General features: G+C 26.2%; 1 protein-coding gene and 1 long non-coding RNA gene across 3 annotated transcripts in view; one reads left to right on the top strand and one right to left on the bottom strand.

The window, feature by feature from the left end:
• Positions 1 to 6,330: 6,330 nt before the first annotated feature.
• On the bottom strand, positions 6,331 to 9,918 carry LOC141533710 (uncharacterized). 2 transcript variants are annotated; one of them, XR_012480333.1, is made up of 3 exons: positions 9,787 to 9,918; positions 6,463 to 8,630; positions 6,331 to 6,384 (listed from the first exon to the last, which is right to left on the bottom strand). It is a non-coding gene; the product is annotated as an uncharacterized LOC141533710 (long non-coding RNA). The 2 variants fall into 2 exon arrangements; XR_012480332.1 differs by having other exon boundaries at positions 6,331 to 8,630.
• Positions 9,919 to 10,779: 861 nt separating this feature from the next.
• Positions 10,780 to 19,075, top strand: part of LOC141533705 (uncharacterized) — an 88,462-nt gene continuing 80,166 nt past the window's right edge. The window contains exon 1 of the mRNA XM_074252723.1: positions 10,780 to 10,954. Coding sequence (XP_074108824.1) covers positions 10,900 to 10,954 — 55 coding nt within the window. The 5' untranslated portion in view covers positions 10,780 to 10,899. The remainder of the gene's footprint in view (positions 10,955 to 19,075) is intronic.

Below are 19,075 nucleotides of genomic sequence, written 5' to 3'. Positions count from 1 at the left end.
AACCAGTCAAAAATATTGAGCTTTTAAAGTTTTAGGGTTAAACATTGTCTCATGAGAAATGACGGTTTTTAGTTTGTTCAAAAAAAAGTGGTTTAGATTTTAATAAAAATTTCGGTAATGAAATAAAATGAAGCATTGATTACTTTGCGTAATTAAAAGTAAAGATTTAGAACATATATCAACTACGTAAATAAAGTAAGCCTTTTTATGGAATATCTAAAACTTGTGATATATGTGGTAGTACATTTACGCAAAAATAAAATTTCAGAGGTCCAGGGTTCAAATCCCAGATAGTCATTTTTGTTGTATACACGGAAAGAACAAGATGACACTGGATATCATCCTAGATTATACTGAGTGAAAAAAATTTTTAGATAGTGGATAGTATAATCCAGATTACAATGAGTATAATCCAGATTATAATTAGTATAATCCAGATGACAATGAGTATAATTCAGATATTACGCAGTATAATCTAGATTTTTCTAGTTACTATCTGAAATTTTTTTATCACAGATATCACTGAGTATAATCTGGGATGATATACAGTGTTATCTTGTTTTTTCCGTGTACACTGATAAGAGGATTTTTTTAATATTTAGGAGGCTTTATTAATTAATTAATGACAGTTAATGATCAGAATCATTAATTATTTTATAATTCATAACTACATTTGTCATTAAAGACAAATTTAGGAACTAGGGTAATAAAGGATATAGGGGAAAGGGGGGATCTTTACTCAATGGGAATTTTCGGTAACTGAAAAAATATCATTCGGACAGCCCAGACCGGTTGTTGCAATAATTTACAGACTTTTTTAGCGGAGAAAATGTGTAAGGTTCCTTTATATAATAAAAAAATTACGGCATTATTTATTTATGAATGATCTTCACATCTTACTGGTCGCATTACAAATTCAATAAAATTAACTGTTAATAAATATTTGTTAACTCTTAATTAATATATGATAAATGATAACTATTAATAAATGTATTTTACTTCAAAAAAATTTTTAATTATAGCTAAAAATATTTAGTTATTTTTAATATTCCTAAACAGTTAAATTGTTTTTAAATAAATGAATTTATCATAAGAGTTAATAAATTCTTTTATCAGTATACAAATACTTTATATTGCTTGACAGGGCTGAATTGTTTAATTTATTCCAGTGATTTTCTTGCTCCTATTAAAAAACTAGATAAATTTCATAAAATTGAAAAATTATAATTGACTTTTATCATTTTTTTTTTGATAATATGCATACTATGGTGATATCCGTTTACTATCAAAAGTGTAATAATAAAAATAATCCTTCGCATTATAAGTCATACAAAAATGATTGATATTATCTAAACAACTTTTTAGTTTCCCAACCGATCGAATGCGTCTGCTCAAAAACTTTTTCTCGGTGAATCAAAGTAAAAAAGTTCCTCATCGACCGCATGGAAGGACCTCGTAATATTTTTATTTATTTTATTTATTATTTTTTAATGCTGCGGCTGGAATTGTGAATTTTTGTTGTTCGCGGATGAAAACAAGACACTGTGGTTTACCGCGATGGTGGATGAACAACGGCGTCCCACAGATGGACTCTTTGCTCCCAGAGTCTCAAGAGTAACCATAACCAGGCACAGCTTCAGGTAAAGGTAAAAGTACAACTAGAGGTAAAGTAAAGTAGAGGCAACTCTTCACCCCAAAGCCCATTGAATAGTTTACGGCTTTTAAATAAGCGACCCTCGTTCCCAAACAATTTTCTCGTCCCGCAGATTGCTCGTAAATAAAGATAATCTATTCGACCCGGAAGATAAAAAAATCAACGTCCACGTTAAAAAAGACAATAAAATCTGATACATTTGAACTCTCAGTAAAATCATTTTTTTCAGATTTTTGTTTTTTAACTCGAAAAATTGAATTAAAAAAATTTTTTTAATTTTTTTAATCTATTTTTTTGGCTGTAAAAAAAATCTGAAAAATTTTTTAGAAAACTGAAATAATTTGAAACGACATTAAAAAAATTTTTCTTATAATAACTTAATTATTTAAAAATTTTTTAAAAAATTTTCTGCTATAATTAATTAATCTTTATAATTTTTTTAATAAATTTAATTTTAATGATGGAAAAAAAATTTTTTTTTAATTACAGAAAAAATTTTTTTAATTTCTAAGTGTATTTTTTTTATAATTTTTTTTGTTAAAAAATTATAAAATTTATTTAATCTCTACTATTTTCATTGTTATTATTATCAACCGACCCTTGTTTTAGCACACACTCTTTACTCGTTATGCCAACTTACAGAAAAATTTTTTTTTCTATCAATTTTTTTTTTTTAACAAAATATTTTATTACATATTTTTTACTTATTTTACGTCAAAAGCGGGAAGCATAAGCTCTATCATAGTATTTAAATTTGTAAGTTTGGTAAAGAATTAAAAAATAATATCATTTTTGTTTTTTTTTTTATTATATTAATGTGCAGACTTTTACACCAGCGTGATACAAATTACCCTCGTATTTCCCAGGTTTAGGTTCCGCGTAACTTTTCTCCGTAAAAATGTTACACACCGAGTAAACTTAACGCTCATTCTTCTCCTTCTCTTCGAGTTTAGTTGTATTATTTTTAATTTTTTTATTTCCCGGGTTCATTGCCGGTATTTTACGAGGCAAAAATTATAAAATTGCACTTTGCGCGCCAGAAAACGATCCTCGACAAAAATAAAAGTCTTTTTTATTTATTTTTATCCTTTCAAGTCCTGAGAAAATAATTTACAGTTATTTATATTTTATAATAAAAACATTTTTAAGTTCAAATTAATTTTTCTAAAATAAATGAAAATTTTATTCATAATTAAATGACAAAAAAAAAAGAAGATCTGTAATTAGTACGTTTAAGAAATCAATAAATGTCAGAAGTGCATTATTAAATTCCATAAACTAAATTAAAGTAATTTTTTCCCGATAAGCACTATCGAGTCCAATACAAGATACAAGTTATCTCATAATTACCTACCTTCATACCGGCGTAAGTGGTCTTTCGAGGGTTTCACTTAAAAAGCTAAAGGAGATCATCCAAACAGTAGTTTGACATCTTTATTTCTCTGTAGTGTGTTGAGGGTATTTAAAATAAAAAACTCGACATCGATGTTAATAATTATAACGAAAGAACTTATACTTAAGAAGTATAAGTGAAAAAAGTAAAAAAAAAAAAAAAAAAAACGAATTAAGTAGCTCGAGCTACTAATGAGTTTGATAAGCTTCCAATAAAGCGAAAACTTGATAATGACATTCTTTGGTCGATATCTCGCGGCACAGATGAAACATCTTTTATTCTTTATATATGCTACGATTAGTAATTCTTATGTCAAGTCAAAAGTTCAAAATCAGTAATAATAAAATTATTATTATTATTATTATTATTATTAATCCTATGATTATTATTTCTGTAAAAAATTTACATAAACTTATCTCTTATCTACATATATATTATTCTATATATATCTATATATAAGAGACTTTTTATAGATATAGTCACTCATCACGATATCTCTGGAACTATAAGACCTAGAGACTTGAACTTTGGCAAGAATATTCCTTTCACCGAGTAGAAGTCAGCTAAGAACGGATTTCACGAAATTCCACCCACAAGGGGTCTGCGGGGGCGTTAACAATGAAAAATTCCCGTTTTTAAACTGTAGCTCTTATCGACTTCAAATTTGGTAGAAATCTTCTGTTAGAGATGTAGAAATAATCTATCAATGAATTTTACGATATCTCATCGCACAGAGGGTTGCGGGGGTAGGTATTAACAATGAAAATTTTTAATTTCCAAGCTATAGCTTCTATAGACTCCAAATTTAATAGAAGTCGTCTACATGTGATACAAAAATGATCTAAGAACGGATTTTACACCGAATCACCTCCAATAAAGATCGCGGGGGGTGGGTGTTAACAGTAAAAAATCATAATTTTTTAAATATAGCTTCAAAAAGCTGCAAATTTGGTAAGGATCTTTTATTTGTCGTGTAGAGATCAACGATAACTCACGAACGAATCAACTGATTTTGACCGGCTTAGCGGCGATCGACGTGATTTTTTTATGTTAAGAGCTGATTAGTTTTTAGAATTGGTTGATAAAGCCGTTTAAAAGTTATCCCGAAAAACCATACTTAAAAAAATTTTTTCTTGTAGTTTTTTTTGGAGATTTTTTAAAATCTACTGTTTTGAATCGACCCAAATTGTATTCAAAATCTAAGTTTGGTTAAACCCTTTCGAATGGCGTCAACCACGAAGAAAACGATCAAGCTGTTCAAAAGTTATGAGAGGTTTACACATACACACACTAACCATCTTTGCATTGAAAAATATTTCAATTATTCTGGATGATTGGAACTACAAATTTAGTACGATAAACCCAATCATTTAATTTTCTCCGTGTAAGGACACAACATTTTCTCTTAGATGATTTTGATTGCTCACACGATTCGATTGCCTTGAAAATAGTAATCCGCGAAAATACGCGAATATGAAAATAAAAGTTCAAAATAATTTAGTTATATTATTGATAAAGAATAATCAAGAATTCTTGATTTAATTTTAATAATAATGAAAAAGATATGTTATGAAGAATTAAAATTCTTAAATAAATTACGTGCGTAATTATAAAAAGCATTAGTTATAATTAAAATAATAATTACAATAAATAAACTCTATCGATTAGAAATTAGGCTGTTTATAAAAATTCCATATAGGCGATAGACGATAAATATTAGTATGATCAGATGATGATAATAAATAAATGTGTACTCGAACGATTAACATGCTCTCAACAAGTAGGAACGCACGCGCGAGCATCCTTCGCTGTAATGTAATGTAACATGTAATGGAATATAATGTAGTGGAGAAGTCGATGAGTTTGTGTTAAAGGTCACCGTAATTTAGTATGCATATTAAATATTTAATAGACATTTTAAATATTAATTAGATAGTTTTACTTTTAATAATTTAATGGCATGGGGCATCCTCTGCTGGATTCATTTGATGGGTATGCTCAAAATTATATTTAATGCATGTCTTAGATGGAAAGCTAAGTTTTTTTAGTCATTATTTATCGCCAATTATTTACTTATTTACTTAAGAAAATTACCAATATTAAAATTAATATTCATATTAACATCAATACATAATCCATACAAAACATGTCACGTCAATTACCCGTAGGATTTAAAATTCCCTTCGTGATTCTTACGTTGCAACATGATAAATATATTGAATATTTAAATATTTAATCCTTCCAAATATTGCACGGTTCTTAATGCAAAGCATAAAGAAGTGCATAGCAAAAAATTTGAAGATAGGATTGAATAATTTTTTTCTATTTTTTCCCAAAATGAACATTCGATAAAAAAAATTTTGAAAATAAAACGTCCCGATAAATCAATTTTTGAAAAAGGTACGGCAATTTAAAAATAAAAAAGCGGTTTCGTTGAAAAATTCATAACTTTCTTTGGTTGGGTAAAAAAATTTGAAAAAATTATGAGAGACGTTTTTGATAAGGTAGAAAAGGAGGAAAGACTTTCAGCCGAATTAAAAAGAGTCAGGGTTAAAAGTGGTCGATTTGGTGTGGAATGCTCCATATACATTAAGCTACACCATCCATAATCTGCTGGATTTTTAGTTTCTTTGAAATGTAAAGCAAAATTCGAAAAAAATTTCCTCGAATTTTTTCATCACAAACCGACTGTATATCACTGTTTTACTTTTAAATTATCTGACATTGCTTAAATGAGAAAAGTGTCATGTAAATTTGTAATTATTAAAATCAGTTACATAAATTTTAGTGATAAATGAATCTTTCCTATGTCACATGGATATTTCTATCATGTTCATAAAAAAAATTCCCATGTTATCATTGGAAAAATTCCTATGTTAACATTGGAAAAATTCCCATGTGACATAGGAATTTTTCCTATACAAAAATAGGAAAAATCCCTATGTTTTTTTCTCCGTGTTGTAGTTTGTAAGTTAAAACTATAAAAAGGAGTATGACACTTGTTTCAGCTCATGAACTCTTCCAATAAATTTACAAATAATCTATTTATATTCATTTTATCTAAACCGATTAATATTTTGAGTCTTTACAATATCGAAATTTCAAATTTTTTCAAAACACCGAAAATTCAAATTGTTATAAAATTAGATCTTTTGAAATGTAAAGTCTGAATTTTGAAAACAATCAAATAAAAAATAAAAATTCTGATTTATGTTATCATCCATGATATTAAATATAATAGTTAAATTATCAGGAACTTGGACAGAAAAAAAACACTCAGTGCTAGATTTTTAAATGTTGCAACGTTTCGTTGTATTTCACAACTTCATCAGGCAAACTGTACAAAAGAAACATATTATTATTAACAATATGATCAAGTTAATAAATTATAAATTAAAAACATTAAAAGTCTTACATTAAAATAAACACAATTTTTATTATAAAAATAAAAATATTCGTAGCTTGGAAACACGATTAATATACAAAAAAATCTATTATTTACGGTTTTTTTTTTTTTTTTAAGTCTCATAGTTACCACAAAACATTTTAAATCTAAATTCGTTCCATAATTTCCACCAACAAATTACCTTCTTCCCCACTTTACTTCATGAATCACTAATACAACACATTTTTATCACAAATCCAATGCACATTACAACTTATACGCTTCTGAATCATCTAAACTTTCTTAAAGTAAATTCTCAAAAAATTCAATAATAAAATGAATACCCAATATATTAACTAAAAGAAAAATCTAAAGTCGCGGCATCGTCTTCAACTGCGCAATAAACCAAAAACAGATGGTATCTATCAGAAGTGTATTATCATGCGATCTTATCACGCAGGTCTCGGCAGCTAAGGGATAAATCATCCTTGACTTGACTTTACTTCACTCTACCATCCTATATGTATATATAATAATAATACCACCGCGACGGGATGTCTTTAATTACTGGTCTGCGCAAAAATATTGAGACGTAATGCATGTTATATTCCTCCACACATGTTTATAGTCTAACACATTACATATTGTGCATAACACATCATATATGTATGTATGGATGTATTTAACCATTCATGCTTATTATATTATATGTAAAAAAAAAGTCTAAAGAATTGGTTCTTGTGTTTTCTGTTCTTTGATCTCTAACTTTACTTTTGATGCTTCTTACAAGAATATGAGAATATATTCTCAAGCTCGTAAATTATCTTCTTAAGACTCTTCTTGTAGTGAAACTTGCTATATTTACTGTATATATTTTGCGGAACATGTAGAATACTTTACTTGCAACTTGTAACGTAAACATATCGAGTCTGAGTGGATTGACAAGTTGAGGTTGGAGCCTCGGGTCAAGTATATATATATATATAATTTTTTTTTTTTAAGTTACAAATCAAAATGATTCCTTGAGTAGAAAAATTTTTGAACTTAGAAATATTTTTTTCACCAAAGTAAATTTTACTTGATTTGAGTCAAAGTCATTGTTCACTTGAGTCAAGTCAATTTTTTTTGTGCATTGAAGTTTCAGCCTTACTATATTGTACAGAAAACAGTAGTTAAGGTTGCGTCAAACAAACAGAACTCTCTACCCGAAAGAGAGAGTTTCACGTCATAATTTAATCTCTCTTTGTGCTTCTAGAGCTGGGTCGTTGGCTTCTACATTTCCCTTAAAATGAGTTTACATAAGGTTATTTTTGGACCTGCCTAGATTTTCCATTGATAAGTTTTATTTCAGGCATGTCAACCTCGTCATTTATTTTGTTTAGTTCTTTTGACAGAGTATATCAAATAGTACTATGTTTATTCATGTGACAGGTGTTTAGAAAATATGCTTATGATGTGTATAAATTTAAAAATTGTCTACGATGTTAGGATGACCTGGAATTCAAAAACAAATTAGTATTTTTTGTTTTTTCTATTACTTGCAAAATATTTTATTAATAACCATTAATCGATTATTTATTAAAAAAATCCAGCGGAATTATGTGTTAGTTTTAAAGAGTTCAAAAAATTGATTAATTTTAAATGAATTAAAAAAATTTGAACTTCTGTCGCAAGGTTATCCAACAACTTGCAAAATATCTCAGAATTTTAACCAAAACTTCAAAAAAAAGAATGATTACACTGAAGGTCAAAAATTACTGAATTTAAAATACGAAGTAAAAGTTGCCCAAAAGCAAAATTGAACAGTTAAATTTGGAGTTTAAGCCGGCAATTGTCGTAGAGTTATAAGCCATACCTCAAACATAGGAAAGGTCATTCTAATAACCGAGCCTCTAGCCTAAACATTAACCCTCACCTTGAAACCTTTAGGTCACAGGTCGTAAATAATTCTTATACCTGACGTTTTATCTCTCTAAATCCTCTACTCTTCTACACTGTTATGCTGCAGAGCCTTCTGTAGTCTAATATGCTCGTTTTCGAGATTTGAATTGTGTCTCGAAAGAGAGATCCAAGATCCAATTATCGAAAAACGTCAACCAATTTAATAAACCGGAATTCCATGATCTTAATCCCTTGAAACCCACATCAAATTTATCTGCCGTATCGAAAATCAATAGATCACCGTTCAACTTGGTGCCCTGTTGATCAAACTTTAAAATCAATTTCTTTTCATTTTTTTTTCTGTTTTTATAAACCAGTAGAGATAAAAAATATTTTCTTTTTTTTTTTAAAGTTTTTTTAATAAACTTGTTAATTTATTAAAAAAAAAAAAAAAAATTCGTCAGAAAATATGAAGGTGATATTTCAAATGTTGATGTTTGATTGAAAATTGAAAAAACTACCTCTCAAAACACAAAAAACTAATCAATTTATCTTAATAATTTTTTTGGGTTGTTTTCTTGTATAATATTTTAACTTTTGGACAAAAATTTTGCGTTCATTCCAAAAGATTATCAATTTAATCTTTCAGATTTAGATAGTCATTAGAAATTCTTATCATTACCAAAAATTATCCTATCCATAATTTTTTAACTCACACTAATTATAATCTCATAAATGTCGAACTTTTCCAAATGCTGTCCAAACCATTTTTTTAAGCGAAGTACAAGAATTCTGTTAATACATTTTACCTTAAGTAATAAGTAAAAGTCAAAAAAATATTTCTAAAATTTTCAATTTTAATTATACAAATTTTCAGTTCATTCAAAAAATTTCAATATTTCTTAAAGTTATAAAAAAATTTGAATTAATATTAATAATGAAATATAAATAAATATACTTCAAAAATTTGTCAATTTTTTTAATTATTGCAGACTACAAAATTTTATCTAAAATCAATTTCTCAAAAGTATTATTAGAAAAATTGAAATTGAAATTCATATTTTGGAAGGTCAAAAAAAATATTTCCTAATTTTATATTTATTATTTTCTTTAATTTCAACACATCATTCCCAAACTTTAGATCCTAATTTTTTTCCAAAATTAATTCTCAAAAAAATTCCAATTAACTTTATAAAAAAATTAACAAAGTTCGAAAAAATTTTTTTAAATTTTCAACTCTTTATTTCTAAAATTTCAATCATTAAAATTTTGTAGAAAATAAATTTTTCAAAAAAATGATAGTAAAATTTATTAAAAAATTTGAACCAAAATTAGTAATTGAATTCCAAAAAATGTTCATATCTTTATTCCAAAAATTCAAACTCAAATTTCTTCCAAAAAATAAATTCCTCAAAAAAGCTCAAAAATTGAAAAGCCAAATTTTCGAAATCTAAATCTTCACCAAAAACTAACCACCAAAAAAATTCGACCTCCATAACAAAAATCTTGTCCCAAGGCGAGCCTCGTTGAAGATTCCCAAAAATATGACACCGAATGAATAATGAAGTCCTTAAACAAAACCCATCCTTTCCTCTTTCACCTTCCACCTTCCACCTTCTACCTTCTACCTTCTACCTTCAGCCTCCCCCCCTTTTCTTCAAACTCACTCAGGTAAAATAAGTTAGTACCCAGACAGCATACCACTACACGGCGGCCTCCTTGCCATGTGACTGATACCCCTTCTACTACAGGTTGACTTGGCATGGGCCTGCCTACCTGCCACCCGTTGCCCCGCTTCCATTACGACGCGGACTCTCGCGGCAGGTGCACCAACACCAACTGCCTTTAACACTCGGTATTATTCACTATTCACCTGTGTCCACCGCAAACTCTCTTCCACATTTTAATATCACATATCATTCAGTTCGCCTTTGATCAAACTTTTACTCGATAAATTTTTGTCACCCACCAGTGCTCGATTATTTCCACTGTCCAAAAAAAAAAAATTCCTAGTGTGTAAATTTTTATAAAAATTTTCAAACAAATTCAATTGTGGTGGACTAATCTTCAAGTTTGTGTAGTTTTTTTTAAATATTTAAAAATAAATATATTTTTGCGTTTAAAAAAATAAAATGAAATAAGAAGTGATGCGTATTTTCTGAGTATGATGACAAAGTATGCCTTATCACTGTACTTGAGCTAGTAAAACTGAGTCAACTTGGATTATATCAGCGTACAGGTTTTATCTCTCTTGGAACTCGCCGCTTTTATTTTATTTTTTTTATTTATAATATTATTATTATTATTACGAGTTGTAATTTGTATTGTGTAAATGCGGGATATTTTTGTTGTGCGACACGTGCGATAACTGTTCAGTGATAGGACTGGGACTTACTTTATTACATGTTGGTACGAGTATAGGTATTTTGAATCCTGTTCTCAAGATTTTATTCTGTTTGTAAGGTAGAGTTGTGAGTGAGAGTGATAGGAGTGATAGCAGGTGATTAACTAATTGACAAACTGGACATATTGACTGCTACTGATAGACGACCGACGGAGTGGAAATGTCCGAGGGTCGTTGAAAGAATGAGGGAATTGGACACCGAAAGTCCTGTCGTTTGGCCGGCTTGGTGTTATACTGGTATGTTTTCATTTTTTTTCTAATACTAAGAGAGAAAAATTACACTGATACACTGAAAAAAAAAAAAAATTCTTAACTAGAGTGTAAATTTTCTTGGCTCCAGAAAATATTAAGGAAGATTGAAAATTTTTTGAATACTCCAAAATAACTTTTTTTTTTCCTTAAAAATTTTTTGGCGCAAGAAATTTGTTTTTTGTGTGTAGAATAAATTATTAACTGATAATAAATTTATTTCTTTGGAAATAATTTTTTAACTATTGATAAATATTTTTTCAAAGAAAAATTAATTTAATAACTGTTAAAAATGATTTATTAATAGTTAATTAATTTTTTTGGAGTTGATATGTCTTGTTAACGGTAAGATGTTACGATAAAAAATTGTGCCATCAATTTTTATAATAAAGATACGATACAATGATTTTTTTTACTGCGAATAAAAATTCTACAGATTATTATTGATACTTTTGTATTTGAACATAACTAATAATTCTGATCTATAAGAATTACCTATTAAAATTTTGGAGTTTTAAAAAGTGTCAAAGTTTAATTTTTATTCAAGGGCCTAAACAAACGTTAACTAACAATTAATAAATATTTATGGACGATAAACGAATGTTTGTCAACTATTAATAAATTTTATTTGATAAATGATTTATTAACTCTTGAAAAATATTTATTTAATCATTCAATGTTAAAAAATCATTTATTAACATATGTCAATAATGTTTGTCTTTATTGTGAGGAATATGAATGAAAACTATTTTGATCAATTCTTGAGACAGAAAATATATCACGATATAACTGTTAAAGAATAATTTTTATACATTTAACAAATATTTATTGATAGTTAACAAGTCGTTTATTGAAGATAATTAACTAACTATTGATAAAAATGAGTTATTATTTAAGAAATATTTGTTAACTGTTAATGAATATTTAATAAACATTTTTTTAGACTCTTGAATAAAAAGTGTGTGTAAAAATTAAATTGTGACACTTTTTAAAACTACGATACTTCAATTGATTATTCTATTAGATCAGAGTCATTAATTATTTTCAAATGAAAAAACATAAAAAAAATTAATAGCAGAAAAATAATTGTTATAAAGAATTATAAAAAAATTATGGGATTATTTGTTAAAAATTGATCTTCACATCTTATCGTCAATAAGACACTTTTTTTTTGTTTAAAAGAATTAAATTGAATAAAAAATCTTGGTTAAGAATTGTTAAAATTTTTCATTATTAATTGATTTGAGAAACAATAATTTATGCATTTGACCGATCAAAAAAAAAATATCGATACAAAAAATAAACAAAACTAAATCAAAATCTTTTCCTGGTTTTCTGTCATGAAAAAAAAATATCTTAAAAAGCCAAGGCCGTGAAATCACAAAAAAAAAAACGTTTTAATTATAAAAAAAGTAAACGAATTAAAAATGAACAGTAGTAATAAAAATAAAATGAGTAATGTGTATCTGTGTTTATATCTATATCTATATAGGTATATGTATATGACAATGATACAGGAGATTCTGGAACGAATTATCATGATAATAATTTCTCTTTAAGAAAGATAATAGCATCACGCGGTGTTTTATGCTGTATAGTGATGACGACTGCCGTTGTCTTCCGGACGTGTGTCTAATTGCAATAACGCCGGGCTACCCGCTATGCTACTGTCACTAATGTCATCGTAAGCGTGACTTGTATTGCCTCCTTCCACACTTCAAATCTCTAATAAATATAATTAATAATAATTAAAATAATAATAAAAATGATTCATTCTTATAAAAATGTTATGAGCTACGATTTTGGTTTTTAACGATTTTTTCATAAATTCAATATTTTAGGAGTTTTGGTCATTTTTATCGTAATGAGATAATTATTTTTTAATTTTTCATTTAGTGAGCACTAAAGTGTATATATCTCCGAAATTATTGAAGTTTGACCTATAGTCAAAAGGTTTTTTGTAGCAAATTTTGCAAGCAACAATTTTAATGTCATATGATTTTATCAAGCAATCAATATTTTAGAAGTTATGGCTATTTTTGCAGCGACTAGATGATAATTTCACAATTTTTGCTATGCATGCATTTCTTTAATGATCTCAAATGACTATATCTCCGGAAATACTGAATATAGAGCTATATTATATAAATATTTACATTAGGAAATTTAATAAACTACAATTTTGGTCATTTATGATTTCCCTATAAAGTCAATATTTTAGGAGCTATAGCTACTTTTGTGGTAAAAAGACAATGATTTTTTAATTTTCACTACGTAAGCATTACTTACGATACAGTCAAAAAGAATAGACTATTTTTTTAAAACTCGAGTAACTTATATTTAAAAAAATGTCATTGAAATATGACACATATCGATCGATGAGTCAAAGTTTTATGTAACTCTATCCAAAATTGCTAATTTATAAAAAATTTTTGGCAAGAAATATAAGCAATAAAAGAATAAAAAACGGAGTTTTTTTTTGGGTCTCAAAATAAGCATCAACTTGAGACTTCTGTAAAATCGTAAATTCAAATTTTTTGTTCACGCTGAATTTTTTTGGTGATTAGTTGAACCTTCTTAAACGCAATGATGAAAAAAAAGTAGGTGTCTTTATCTCCGAAATTATTGAAGATAGACTTATAGTTTAAAACGTTTTTTGTAGAAAATTTTGCAAGCTACAATTTTGATTTCTTATAATTTTTTGCTGAAACCAATATTTTTAAATTTAGGGTTACTTTTATAGTAACTAGACAATGGTTTAGTATTTAATTGAAAATTTAATAATAATAATAATAATAATAATAAATTACTTAAAAAATCTTAGAGATATCATGTTGTTTTTCAAAAATATAATTATAAATACAATTAAAAATAAACAAACTTTTAATTATAAAATGCATATTAAAAAAGGTAGCAACAAATTAAAACTAAAATGTGTTAGTGCATAATACAATATAATAAAAATTTACAACTTGTGGTGATGACAAATGACGGGCTGACAATCATATCGCGTTAATTGTATTCAAAGTAAGAGCAGAACGGTTGTGTTATATATTTATATATTTATGTACCCTCATAAATAATGCCCAGTCACTTGAGTTAATTGGTGCGTTATTGTTAGTGACGTTTAATGAAACCCATAGCCATCAACCGATGCCGATTCATCAAACTCTCTCAACAAGACTAAGACCCTCCAGAACCCTAAAACATTTATTATTTGTCATGCAAACATTTTTAAACCTACCTATCACTCCATTTTTTTAATTATTTAATTTGTGATTATTTGTTTTGTTTTTAGAATTTTCAATGGAGAAATATTGTTACTCATTTAAGACCGGATTTAATTTTTTTAAGTCACTCGAGTTTTATTTTCTTTTATAAGTGAGGCTTCAAAAGTTTAATAAGATTTATCTTTTCCAAAAACTTCAAGTTTGTCATTAATTTTTGGCATTTTTTTTTTTTTTATAAATTTTATAAATTTGTTTTTTATTGTAAAGTTTTCTTTTTCCATTAAAAAGTCCCTCAATAGATGATGGGCCAGAAAAAAATTTTATTTTCGCACTTAAAAAATCTAGATCAATTTTATTAAATATGCACGATTTTTATTTAATAAAAATTTATGGAAATTTAATTTTTTTAAATTTTGATTTTTGAAATTTTTTTATTTTGTTGCTGCACAATATTTCAATACATAAAAATGATATTTAGAATTTTTTTTTTTTAATTTTGCTAAAAACATTTAATGTCACCATTAAAAGCTTTCAAAGTATTTGAAAAAAATTTTTTCTTTCAAAATTTTCATAAATTTGCCATAAAATAAAAAAGTTAAAAAAAGAAAAAGTTTTTTATTTAACATTATATATATATATATATATATATATATATATATATATATATATATATATATATATATATATATATAAACAAGTACCTGTCAAACTAAAAAGTTATCGAAATTGTGTCTTTAGACTTTAAAAGCAAAAATTTGGAAAAAAAATTTTCCCTAAATTTTTTTAACAAAACAAAAAATTCCTTGTTTTGTTTATATTATTTAATTTTATCGCAAGAATTTTTTTTCAATGGCTACAAATTTATTAGAACCCTTTAAAATAAAACAATATCGTGTATAAAAACGACAAAATTATTAAAAAAACACTTTTCATGTTTTTTTAATGACCATCTTAGAATCCCGAGCCCGGTAGTGCCTCGTGCCACCCACAATCGTGACGTATTTACATAAAAGTGAGTGTGTAAATTTTCTCAACCTAGAAAATTTTACGAGGATAAAAAAAATTGAAAAATTACAGTTTTTTGTAGAATTTGTAAAAGCTGGAGTTAAAACAAAAAATTGGGAAAATTGAAAATAAAATTTTTTACAATTTTTAAAAAAAGTTCATTTAAGAAAAGAAAAATTTTAATTACATTCGTAACTTTGAAAATTAATCTTAAAAATTTACATAAAATGGAAATATTATTTTACAGTAACAAATTCAGTGTAATATTAACATAAATAGTATGCAAAAATAACACAATAGTGTGTTAAAAAAATGTTTATATATAGATATAATGAGAATGAAAAATTTGACAAATTAAAATGTTAAAGTAACATGAAAAAATGTTAAATTTAAATAATGAAACAAAATTTTTTACCGTAATTTTTTTTTTTTATTCGATAATTTTTTAACTGTTTTTTTTTATTTCGTCTAATTTCTTCAATTTCACAAAATTTTCACCCATAAATCTTATATAAATTTATTCAGTCTTTTTATACAAATCTCAGAATTTAAATTCTCCAATTTAATTAACGCCGACAAATTCGCATAAATAAAACATTAAAATTAAACAGTTATCTTTATTATCATTATAACATAAATGTATCTAACTATTACATACATTTTTTATAAAGACATTACACATGACACCAACCGCGTTAGATAATCCATTAAAAGCAACCATTCGTAATGAAACCCGAAAACAGCCATTGGAGTCTCAAAATAATAAATTCCATTTGATATCCAAATTTATAATTTTTTTTTTTTTTTTTTTTCAATTCCCGGAGAATGTTAGACTCACACGCACAACATATCAAAGATACACACACACACACACACACACACACACACACACACACACACACACACACACACACACACACCGGTTCAAAGCTTATTGATATTCAATCTTAGTACCGTCGGGGTCATCACGCCTGGGATCGGCATTCACTATTTTTATTTTATTATTTTAAAACCGTCAATATTTAAACACGGCATGACAAATTGCACCGGGATCAACATCAACTGAACACAAATAATAAAACTCACATTGTGACACGTATGAGTTTTATCAAAAAAAAAAAAAAAATAAAATTAAAAAAATTTCTCAAAAGTGATATGACACGAAATAATAAATAAATGTAAATATTTAAAGAGTAGTTATTATTACGAAGAATTAAAATATGTGGTGAGATAACTTAAAGGTTGTCCAAATGTCAATGAAATTTCAAAATGTCATATAAGTTACAAGTTTGTAATAAATAAATATATAAATAAATTAATTAATTTAATAAAGTAGACAAAAGTTGTTAAGATTCTTGAGACTATAAATATTAAATTTAATTAAATATCGATTTAATTTAATTTTATTGCTGATAGGAAAATTTGTTGATATTTAATAAGCTTCATTAACTGTTGATATATGGCTTTTTAACATTTAGTGATTTAAAAAATATTTGTTAAGAGTTAATAAATCTACTTTTTATTCAAAATATTATTAATTAATAGTTGAAAAATATTTAGTTATATTTAATGATTTAATACATTTTTTTATCAGTGTTTTAAATAAATTCAATAATTTAGAACAAAATAAATCAGATCGAAAATTTAGTTCAAAAAGTCTCTAAATTCACTAAATTATTTTCAAAGGTCCGGAATCCCATAAGCATATTCTTATGTGCACTAATAGAAAGACCTTCTTATATTTAACAAGATTTATCAATGATTTTTTATAGTAAAATAGTTTGATAAATTTAATAGTTGAAAAATATTTAATTGTATTTAATAAATAAACAAATTATTTCCAAATAAATAAATTTATTAACAGTTAATTAATTTTTTTTATCAGTTTAAATTTAAAATAGAGCGTAAAATAAATTGTATCAAAAATAGTTCAAACAGACTCCGCCAGGTGGCTAAAATTCTCGCAGTCAAAATTCTAAAATTTGGATATTTAAATTCATTAAAAAATTTTGCGAGGTTCTGAGTTTGAATTTAAAGGAACGTAATTTTTTTTTCATATGCACTCTTTAAAGGATTTATTAATAATTAATAAGCTTTGTTTACTGTTAATAAGTTATTTTTGAAAATTAGATAATTTAATAATTAAAAAATAAATTTATAATTCACTTTATTGTTTCTTAATAAATTAATTTATTTATTTTATTTATTTATTTACTTCTGGTAAAGACATTCTATAGAGGTGCAGAAAGAACCTGTTCATAGACACCAGAAAAATATAATACATTTATAAAATTAATACAAAATATTAGATTACCTAAGTAAGTAGTGTACAGAGTTTAGTAAGAATAATTTTACAAATTTTTAAAAATTACCACTTATCATCAATTAAAGTATAATTGATCTAATCCACCTCACAATATGCTTTTTTAACCTTCTATTATAATTTAGGGCTTTCAGATTATTAGGAAGTAGATTGAAGTATTTTATTGCTATATAAATTGCATTTTTAGTATTTAGTGTTTTATTAATTTTTGGTAGAGTTAACTGCCTAGACCGTGTATTAATTATTCTCTCAGAGTACAAAGTTTTGCATTCATAAAAATAATAAGTTAAAGCTTGGACAATGAAAGATTGTTTAATCTTTAGTGGTCCTAACAAATCATCAGTAGTTTTCATTTTTCTTAACAATTTATTTCGAAGATTTTCAGTCAATCAATTTTTTTTTTATTGTGTTAAGAAAAAGATAAAAAAATTAATTGGATCAAAAATTTAGTTCAAAAAGTCTCCGCTGGATGGCTAAAATTCTCATAGTTGAAATTTTAAAATTTAAGTATCTAACCGCTAAAAAATGTTCAAAGGTCCAAGGTTTAAATCTTTGACAGTCATTTTTTTTTTATATGTACTGTTGAATGAATTGTTATTTATTTATTTATTTATTTATTTATCAAATTTTTAGACTCTGAAGCCTTAGCTCCCTAATGACCTTACATATTTAATGTTAAAATTTAATGAACTTTTTATTAACTGTTAATAAATAATTTTTAACATTAAATCATTTAATAAATGTTATTGTTAAATAACATTTAACTATACTTCATAAATGACAAAATTGTTTCCAAATAAATTTATTTATTAATAGTAAACAAATTTATTTATCATCAGTCTATTAAATATTAAATTTGACTCAGTTCAATGTAATTGAATTTATTAAATGAAGGATATGTGCAGGACAGGGAAATTCCTCGTCGATTATTATCGCGGTATTACACAACAAAACGGCGGGACAGTAGTATATTATATTAGTGTTATGTATACATTGTCTGTTCGATATTATGTGCAAATAAGTAATATAGCACCACGGTATACAATACATAATACATAGTAGTATATAAAAAACAAAAAAAAAAGAAATAGCGTTGAGTGATGCCGTGACGATCGCCGGAATTTCCTGTCGGTTTGTAACGCGGTTCGCTGTTTGCTAATCGTCACCCGTAATAAGAACCGCGACTCGTGTAATAATAATGTTAATAATTTACTTTCCGGAGTTTAATGTGTATTGTGTAATGGTGCATTTATTTATTTTTTTATTATTACTGCATAATCGCGTGCTATGATTTTAGAATCCTGGTTGAAGTTTTATCAATGGAGATAATTATTTAATTGCCGGCTGCTACTTGGCTTACGCAAATTTTTAATAGTCGGGTTTTTATCAATGAAAGTTCTAAGATTTCTCTTAAATTTGTCGTTGACAAAAAATTGTTAATTGTTAGGTTGTTAATATATTTAAAAAAAAAAAAAAAAAAAAAGTGACTTTAATTAAACGATATATGATCAAAACTGATAATTAATTTTTTTTTAATAAAAGAATGCAATT

This window comes from Cotesia typhae, unplaced genomic scaffold (assembly GCF_013202065.1).
Source record: "Cotesia typhae breed Kobodo isofemale line unplaced genomic scaffold, CoteBio_Ctyphae scaffold_121, whole genome shotgun sequence".
In the NCBI taxonomy this organism is placed as follows: domain Eukaryota; kingdom Metazoa; phylum Arthropoda; class Insecta; order Hymenoptera; family Braconidae; genus Cotesia; species Cotesia typhae.
Note: the sequence above shows the minus strand (reverse complement) of the source record. Positions and strands in the feature narration are given on the sequence as shown.